Here is a 9,663-nt window from a genome sequence, read left to right as displayed (position 1 = left end):
GTTCCACTTACCTATGCATTTATTGGTTGTTTCCTCTGTTTGTTTGTTTGTTTACTGGTTGTTTCTTGGATGTGCCCCGATGGGGGATTGAACCTGCGACCTTGGCATTTCAGGACGCCACCCTCACCAGCTGGCTAGACTCCTACCCGCCCCCACGCCCAGACATCCGTGCGGCTCATTTCCCTCTGCTGATTGCTCACGTGTGACTCTCTCTGTGTCTCTCCACACGTCTCCCATGAGAGGCCACAGCTCACCGCTGCAGCCACAGCGGGCAGATGCGGGGACGTGCTCCCGGGCTGGCCAACCCCCGGGCCCCGCAGGGCCGGCCGGGCCCTCACACTGTGCCCTCGGGTCTCCGCAGGCTGAACCTCCGGGAGCTGGGCCCCTGGGCCGCCCACATGCGCTGGCCGGTCTGGGTCATGGCCTCCGTGGGCACCGTCTATGTCTTCTTCTTCCGTGAGCGGTAAGCCTGGGGGGGCTATTGGGGGAGGGGCCTCCCTCCTGCCCCTGGAGAGAGGACACCCAGGATGCCCGGGAGCTTGAGGGCACAGCCACAGGCCCACAGCCCCCGGCGTCAGCGTGAGCGTTTTTTAAAAAGACCCGCTGCGGGCGTCCCGTGCCGCCTGCCGTCCCTCGGCCGTGCTGGCTGACCCGGAGCGGCAGCTCGGAGCCCCCGGGCCCCGTGTGCTTCCGTCAGCCCAGCGACAGGGCGGAGCCGTTCGGTGAGGGACAGACGGGGCTATGGAAGCAGACGGAGCCACAGACGCCGACCTCCAGGATGGCCTAGGGTCGGCTGGTGCCGCCGCTCCGTCCTTGGAGGGCAGGGCTCGGGCCCATGGGCCAGGGCGCCGGGTCCATGGTCGCGTTTGCCCCAGGCCCGATAATGGCGTGGGCACCGCGTCTCGGGGAGGGAAGGAGACCTCCCCGGGGTGGGGCGGGGCGGGTGCCAGCTGCGCCCAGGGCGGCCGCTCCTCCGCAGGTACAAGCTGCTGGAGCTGCTGTGCTACGTGATCATGGGCTTCTTCCCCGCCGTGGTCATCCTGTCCATGGTGAGTCCGCCTGGCGTGGGGCCTCCGCCGCCCGGGAGCACCCACACTGACCCGGACTGCCCCCTGGAGCCCGCTCCTTGGGCAGGAGGGGAAACCGAGGCTCAGGGTATCCACACGACCCCCTTGAGGAGGCGCTAGAACAGGGCCTCTCCGCTCTGAGCCTCAGCTGCCCCATCTGCTAAATTAGGGGTGTCGAACTCAATCAGAGAAGGGGCCAAAATCTAAAATCCAGCCTAAATCGCGGGCCGAATGGTTTACTGAACAGTCATAAACTGTCATTGTGATGGAAACGCAGCAGAGTGCAGTGATGACAGCGCGGTGTGGGCCACACTGCAAGGCCTGGCAGGACGGATTTGGCCCGCGGGCCTTGTGTTTGACACATGTGTGCTAAATGGACACAGTAAACTCAGCCTGCCCGTTACCTCTTACCTAGGCCACAGAGTGGTGTTACTGCTGTTATTATTAGTCATCCTCACCCAAGGTCATGCTGATTGACTTTAGAGGGAGGGGGGAGGGAGAGAGGGAGAGAGAGAGAGAGAGAGAGACATCAATGTGAGAGAAACATCGGCCGGTTGCCTCCCCTGTGCGCCCTGGCTGGAAATTGAACCTGGCTGGGAATCGAACCCACTACCTTTCAGTGCTGCAACCAACGAGCCACACTGGCCAGGCCAGAGAAGAGTATTATTTTTAAATTATTATTATTGGTAGATGTTAAATTTGTATGAAGGAAAATCTAATTAGTTTTATGGCTTTTAACGAAGGTCTCCCTCTTCTCACGTTTTTGTAAATATTTACCCATGTTTCCTTACATTTCTGTTATGGCTGACTTCTCATTTCTAACTCGTTCTCACTGCTGATCGTCTAGTAGATGGTGAGTCCCCCCAGGGGGTCAGCCATTTAGAACGCTCTCTGTTTCTCAAATTCCAATTATGTTCCAGCGATGGGCCATTTTTTTGTGTGTATTTTAAATATATATTTTAAAAAATTTTTTACTGATTTTTTACAAAGAGGAAGAGAGAGGGATAGAGAATTAGAAACATAGATGAGAAAGAAACATTGATCAGCTGCCTCCTGCACAGCTCCCACTGGGGATATACCCACAACCAAGGTACATGCCCTTGACCGGAATCGAACCTGAGACCCTTCAGTCCGCAGGCTGATGCTGTATCCACTGAGCCAAACCGGTTAGGGCTCGTTTTTTGTTTTTAATGTTTTATTGATTTGAGAAAGAGGGAGGGAGAGGGAGAGATATAGAAACAGGGAAGAGAAACATCCATCAGCTGCCTCCTGCATGCCCCCTAGTGGGTATCAGCCCGCAACCTGGGTATGTGCCCTGCGCTGGAATTGAACAGGGGAGCCTCCTGGGTCTTGGGTCGACACTCAACCACTGAGCACCCGGCCGCCTGTTTTTATACTAATACCAAGCCGTCCCCTCTTGTAGCTCTAATCGCATTTGAGTCCTTGGCAGTGAAGGCCTGTCCCATTGTTGTCACTGTGATCTGTTTTCATTTTTATAGGTTAGCTTTTCCCAAGTTTATTTTTATTTAACCAGTTAATACCTCGCGTCCAACACGGAAACCATCCCACATGCCACGATAGTTTGAATTTAATTAGAAAATCAACTTGCAATAAATATTATAAAAATAAATTGTGCCAGGCCAGCACAGCCAAGGGTTCGGTGAGCCTGAAGGGGGGCGGGGGCAGGGGGGAGGGCGGTGAAGGATGAAGAAAAGACAGACAAAGAGAATAAGCTGGGGCTCCAGGATCTCCTGTGCCTGGCTGAGACCACAGAGAGGGACTTCCAGACCGCACGCTGAGCCTTTACTTTACAGCCAGAGGCAAACAAGGCAGTGGTTACAATCTTCGGTGAGTTTCACTTGTTTTGGCGGCACTTGCTGCACCTCCCACAGCTCATTAGCGACCCAGGATCTACTGGTGGGCAAACTCATTAGTCAACAGAGCCAAACATCAACAGTATGACTGAAATTTCTTTAGAGAGCCAAATTTTTTAAATTTAAACTCCTTCTAATGCCATTTCTTTGAATTAGACTCGCCCAGGCCGTGTTATTTTGTGGAAGAGCCACACTCAAGGGGCCAAAGAGCCGCTTGTGGCTAGAGAGCCGCAGTTTGCCTACTACGGATCTAGGGCGTGCCATAAGGTCAAGCTTAATGATGCTTAAAGGGCTGTGCCCTCTAGGCTGGTGTGTGTTTGTGGCTTTGCCAACAAATCAGTCCGAGGCTTAATCCTATAGCCGTCCCTACAATAAATATATTACAATTCGGATGTTCTTGAATATTTTCGGCTGAAAATTCTCGTGAAAAATGATTTAAAAGTTGGTCAGGGCTGCCACGTGGGGAAAATATATATAAAAATATATATATATATATATATTGATTTTTTTTACAGAGAGGAAGAGAGAGGGATAGAGAGTTAGAATCATCAATCAGCTGCCTCCTGCACACCCACTACTGGGGATGTGCCCTTGACTGGAATTACCCGGGACCCTTCAGTTCACAGGTTGATGCTCTAACCCCTGAGCAGCCAGGGCACAAATGCCATTTTGTTTGGCCAACAGCGGGGCTGCTCCGCGGTGGGCGGGGGGACGATGCTCGGGGAGCCCGGAGGTGGCGGTGGGCTCACTCCTGCCCCCTCGGCCGCTGGGCGGGGCCGGGGGTGACGGGAGGCAGGGTAAAGGCTGAGACATCCCTGGAGGTTTCAGTAGAAACGCGTCACACGGGAGAACTGACTCGGGAGGAGGGGTGACAGCCCGGTGTTGAGAGGCCCCGCCCGGGACCCCGGGCGGCTTGCCAGGTCTCTTCATTTTCGGGGGGAATGGCCGGCCGCTCCTCTGACCCCCCCTCGCACCCCATCCTTGCCGACAGCCCAACGGGGAGGGCCTCTGGGAGCTGCTGACCGGAGGGGCCTTCTGCCTGGGCACCGTGTTCTTCCAGAGCGACGGCGGGTGCCCTTCGCCCCGCCATCTGGCACCTCTTTGTGGCGCTCGGCGCCCGCACCCACTGCTACGCCGTCCGGAGGTACCTCCACCTGCCCGGCGCCCTGCCGGCCGAGGTGGCCAAGCGAGGGCCCTGCCGCTGCCCTCCCACCGCCCTCCCGCCGCCCCCCGCGGGCACAGCCGCCCCCCGCGGGCACAGCCGCCCCTTGCGGGCACAGCCGCCCCCCGCGGGCACAGCCGCCCCTTGCGGGCACAGCCGCCCCCCGCGGGCACAGCCGCCCCTTGCGGGCACAGCCGCCCCCCGCGGGCACAGCCGCCCCCGCGGGCACAGCCGCCCTCCGGGACGGTGAGGCCCGAGGCCACTCCCAGGGCAGCCGCCCCCGCCCTCGGGCCCCCGGGGGGGAAGGAAGCGTCGGTCAGGGCTGCCTCGGAGACGGCCCCTGAGGCATCTCCTCCAGACGGGCGTCTTCTGACACCCTGGACGGTAGCGCCCCCGGGAGGGAGCGGCTGCCCTGCCGATGGCAGAGCCGGGCCAGCGCTGCCTTGGGTGAGCCGGCTGGCACTCAGTTTGCACCTCCTCGCGGTGCCTGCAGGGGGCCCTGGTGGGCACAGGACCAGGCTGTTCCATGTCCCCGTGTGGGGCTGGCTGTGCACCTCCACGCCCTGGTCCCTTTCCGGGAGCTCCGGAGCCGGCAGAGCAGCGGGTAGGACGCGGGGCCACCCAGCCGCCCTGGCCCTCGGTGTGGAGGGAGCGGCTGGGCCGTGACGGGCCATGTCGTCTCACGCCCAGAAGCCGGGGCCTGAGCCACACCCTGGCCTGCCCGCCGCGGACCAGGGCTCATGACACTAACACTCAGGGCCTCGCCAGCTGAAACCAGTGGCCCTGGGAGCCCCTCCTCCCCCCAGCACAGAGGGAGGGCACCCCGACTCTGGAGGCCCGAGCAGCCCAGCCTCAGAGCCGGGGGCAGCGCCAGTCTGCATACCTGGCACACAGGCGGGCACCGGGAGCGGCACTCAGCGGGCTCTCACCCGCCCCGCTCCCACGCACACGCTCAGTGGACAGGCCTGGCCTTGACGAGCGGCCTCTTAGACCCTCGGTTGGCAAACCGTGGCTCACGAGCCACATGCGGCTCTTTGGCCCCTTGAGTGTGGCTCTTCCACAAAAAATACCACGGCCTGGAAGAGTCTGTTTTGAAGAAGTGGCATTAGAAGAAGTTTAAGTTTAGTCCTGACCGGTGTGGCTCAGTGGATAGAGCGTCAGCCTGCGGACTGAAAGGTCCCAAGTTCGATTCCGGTCAAGGGCATGGACCTTGGTTGCCGGCACATCCCCAGTGGAGGGTGTGCGGGAGGCAACTGATTGATGTTTCTCTCTCATCGACGTTTCTAACTCTCTCCTCTCCCTTCCTTTCTGTAAAAAATTAATAAAATATATTTAAAAGAAGTTTAAGTTTAAAAAATGTGGCTCTCCAAAGAAATGTCAATCGTTGTCCTGTTGATATTTGGCTCTGTGGACCCCCCACACCGCCCCACGCCTCGCACCTTGGGCCCGTCCCTGAATGAGTTTGCCGACCACTGTCTCAGTCCATGGGTGACCGACGGGAGGCTGTCACTCAGAGCCTGGTAGCTGGTGCTGGCCGCCGCCTGGGCCTCCAGGGGGAAGCTGCCCCTCCCCAGCCCCTGGGCTCAGGAAGCTGCTGGGCCCTGGCCGGGGCTCAGGGGTAGAGCGTGTCCCCATCAGCCAAGGCGCGGGCTCCATCCGGTCGGGGCGCAGACCCCCATCTACCAGACAGTGAACGGACACGGGCAGCAGCAGTCCGGCGTCTCTCAGTCAGTCAGTAAGCACAGAGTGGGCTCCGGCCCAGCCCGGCAGGCGAGGCCCGCAGAGGAAGATGGCAGCCGTTGGAGTTCCTTTGCTTCTCACGGCTCCCCAAGAAGGGGCGTCGGCGGCCCCCGGGCCACGTGGGGAGGCACGGGGCGGGGAATTGGGGTTTCTGGGGGAAGGGGCGGGCAAGGCAGGGTGAGCAGGCTTAGGGCAGGCCGGATGATCCCAAGGGCTCGGGTACAGGGGTGTCCCTAGTTTTGTGGTTTCTGGTTCTGTGGTGACGAACAGGGGATGCCAGCGGGAGTGGGAGTGCCCGATGGGGAGGCGGGATGGCCAGGTGGAAGGTTTGCACCCAAGAGGCTCACAGTGAGCCGTTCACGTCTCCAGGAGGGGCGGCGGGCAGGGCAGTCGCCCAGCTGTCAGGCCCAGAGGACAAACATGGGAAGACCTGCTTCCCCCACACCCACTAGTGACTTCCCCACGTAACCGCGCTTCCTTACAGTGTGGCCGCTGGGCCCCAAGGGAAAGAGCGTGCCAGGTGGGACACACGGAAATCATGCATCGTCACTTATGTTGCTCAACTCAGCCCAAAGGCCCTCCCTCCTCAGGCCCCCGGGGGAGGCACACACCTCCCACCAGCCGAGGGCAGCGAGAGAGCGGGAGGGGGGGTGGAGAGGGGTGGGGTGCACGTGCTTCGGCCCCTTGGGCTCAGGTTAGGTTAGGGGTGCTCACACATTCTCCTCCTCCGGAGCCGGAAAGCAGGTCTCTGGCCGGACCACGCCCTTCCACCCCACATTCGGAAAGCGCGGCAGCTCGTCCCAGCAGCCCCTGCCCTGGGCCCCCTTTCTTCTGACATCTTCGTGAGCAAGGCGGCCGGCCTCGGCTCACCCCCTGCCCCTGCCCCTCGCCTCGCACTCTGGGCCCGTCCCTGTTTCACGGTTCAAACAGAGAGAGAGGGTGGTCAGGTTAAGAAAAAGTCACGGGCCAAAGCCGGTTTGGCTCAGTGGTAGAGAGTGTGCAAGAGGCAGCTGGTCGATGTTTCTCTCTCGTTGATGTTTCTATCTCTCTCCCTTCCTCTCTGTAAAAAATCAATAAAATATATTAAAAAATAATAATACCAAAAAAAAAAAAAAAAAAAGAATGAGTCATGGCATATTGCCTCAGCCTTCCTCATTTTCACACACACACACACACACACGTTCACGTGGTGCCGTCTCAGGATGCTCACGGGCAACGTGTCACGGGAACAACCCAGAAGCAGGCTCCGCGGGAACGTGGGCCCCGCCACGCACACGCGGTCCTGCCATTCCCAGGCCCCGTGCCCACAGGTGTGACCTTACGTTTGACCGGATCACCCGGCTGCTTTCCGCTGAGGAAGCTGACCCTAATGCTGCTGCAGGTGGAAATGCAACTTTAAAACAAGCTGCCGACGCTCCGAAAACCCGGGCCGTTAGGTGCTTGGGAGGGGCGCCTCTCCCTGCAAGCCCCAAAGCCGGCTCCGTGTTTCCGGGCCCCTGGAACGTGCACCCTGACCTCAACCCGAGGCGCCTCCTTGGGGCTCAGAGGATGGGCCTTTCCAGAAAAGAGTCCCAGGACTCCGCCGCCCCCTGGTGGCCGCAGAGGGCAGCGCAACACTTTATTTTTGTCCTGTGACTTTTCAAAGGAGACTCAACCCCAAAGCTCAAAAAACGTCTTTTGCTCACCCGCCCAAGGGCCCAGGGCCAGATACAAAAATAAGAGACAGCCCTTGCCCGGGGGGAGCTCCCCACTGAGGGGGCCGGTGAGAGGTGAGATGAAATATGTTCATTCCTTCGTTTGCTCATGGAACAAGCACTCACCCGCGGCCAAGGGCACACCTGCCCCCGGGGAGCACGCGTTCCGGTGTGTGTGGAACATACGGACGTGACACGTCCCTGAGGCGAGGTCCTGAGCTGGAGCTGACCGTGAAGACCAGGGTCAGGGCGCACGGGGCTGCCCGGTGCGGACGGCAGGACCAGGTGTAGGGAGCTGAGCGGAGAGGGGGACGTGGTTCGGGGGCGGCGAGGGGCTCCGCGTCTGAAGACATGGGCCGGGCGGGAGCCTGTGGCAGAGGAGAGAGCAGCTGGAGCGGCCCTGGTGGGGCTTTGCAGGCCCTACTTTACCCAAGTGCAGTGACGGAGGATTACAGGCGAGGAGGACACCTCATTTGTATTTAAGGAATGTAGTTCGATGTACACTGAGGGGCCAGATGATGGTGGTCTCTGAACGCATAATAATCTGGCCACTCAGCGTGTGTGTGTGTGTGTGTGTGTGTGTGTGTGTATGTGGGGTCCGGCCAGCCTGGCCAGGGGGAGGGGACATGGGTGGTTGGCCAGCCTGCCTGCTGGTCGAACTCCTGGTCTAGGGGGCAATTTGCATATTAGCCTATTATTCTATAGGACCTACACTGAGTGGCCAGATGGTTATGCGTTCAGAGATCATCACCATCCGGCCACTCTGTACATGGACGTGGTGCAGGAGAAGGTTTAAGACACGGGGTGTGGCAGTGGAGGAGGGGCGCGGAGCCTCGCCCGGCCCGGGAGGCCGTCCCAAGAGGCTGTATCAGGCACGGATCTATGGCTGCACAGCAAACCACCCCAAACGCCATGGCCTGAGCCCATCACGAACATCTCCCCTCTCACGTGGTTTCTGAGGCCGGGAGTGTGGGGCAGGGGCGCTGGGTGGTTCTGGCACAGGTCCCTCACCGGAGGCAGCCGGGAGGGGAAAGCTGCATTCGTTCCTACACCGTCTTCTGGGCCGGGACCTCACCCCAGCCGGCTAGCTCCCTCCTGTGGACGGGGACTTGGTGCTGGGTGCGGGCTGCTGGCAGGAGGCCTGCATTTCTCTCTGCGGCCGGTGGCTTCCCCCAGAATGAGCAACCCAACAGCGAGCAAGGGCAGACGCCACATCTCTCACCATTCAGATCCAGAAGTCACATGGCCGTTTTGAGAACATCCTATTATTACACAGGCCAGCCTCATTCAACAAGGCCAGGGACCCCACACGGGGCCTGACGCCGAGAGGGTGTGAGTCACGGGACCATCTCACAGGCTGGCGGCCGTATAAGGAGCCCGGGTCCGAGTCCTAAAGGCACTGGCCAGGCGGTGACGCACGTGTGGTGGGCTGAGCTGCGTGCCCCTGAGAGTCACGTGTTGAAGCTCCAGCTCCGGACACTGCAGGAGGCGACTATTTTGCGATGGGGCCTCTAGAGAGAGGACTGGGTTAGACTGAGTCGTTAGCTGGGTCCTCATTCATTATGACCGGTGTCTTTCGATAAGGTGACCAGACGTCCCGCTTTTGGCGGGACAGTCCCGATTTTAACGACTTGTCCCGCGTCCCGCGGTGTTTTTAAAAGTCCCAATTTTTGAAAAGATAAAAGCGGGAGTTTTTTAAAATGCTGCAGGACACAGGACAAATTGTTAAAAATCGGGACTGTCCCCCCAAAAGCGGGACGTCTGGTCACCTTACCTTACAATAGGGGTGTCGAACTCAATCAGAGAAGGGGCCAAAATCTAAAATCCAGCCTAAATCGCGGGCCGAATGGTTTACTGAACAGTCATAAACTGTCATTGTGATGGAAACGCAGCGGAGTGCAGTGATGACAGCACGGTGCGGGCCACATTGCAAGGCCTGGCGGGACGGATTTGGCCCGCGGGCCTTGTGTTTGACACATGTGCCTTACAAGAAGAGGAGGGCACAGAGGGATGGCCATGTGAGCACAGGGAGAAGACAGCCATCTACAGCCAAGGGGAGAGGCCTCCATGTCCCTACCCGATGGCACCTTGACCTTGGACTTCCAGCCAGACTGCGAGACAATAAA

At 59.4% G+C, this 9,663-nt stretch overlaps 1 protein-coding gene across 1 annotated transcript; it reads left to right on the top strand.

Moving 5' to 3' along the window:
* The first annotated feature begins 275 nt into the window (after positions 1 to 275).
* MMD2 (monocyte to macrophage differentiation associated 2) lies at positions 276 to 4,353 on the top strand. Its single transcript, XM_036424229.1, is given in 4 exon segments — positions 276 to 463; positions 980 to 1,049; positions 3,933 to 4,018; positions 4,020 to 4,353. Coding segments are annotated over 4 exon segments (678 nt in total).
* Positions 4,354 to 9,663: the final 5,310 nt, after the last annotated feature.

This window comes from Pipistrellus kuhlii, unplaced genomic scaffold, assembly GCF_014108245.1.
Source record: "Pipistrellus kuhlii isolate mPipKuh1 unplaced genomic scaffold, mPipKuh1.p scaffold_m20_p_8, whole genome shotgun sequence".
Lineage (NCBI taxonomy): Eukaryota > Metazoa > Chordata > Mammalia > Chiroptera > Vespertilionidae > Pipistrellus > Pipistrellus kuhlii.
Note: the sequence above shows the minus strand (reverse complement) of the source record. Positions and strands in the feature narration are given on the sequence as shown.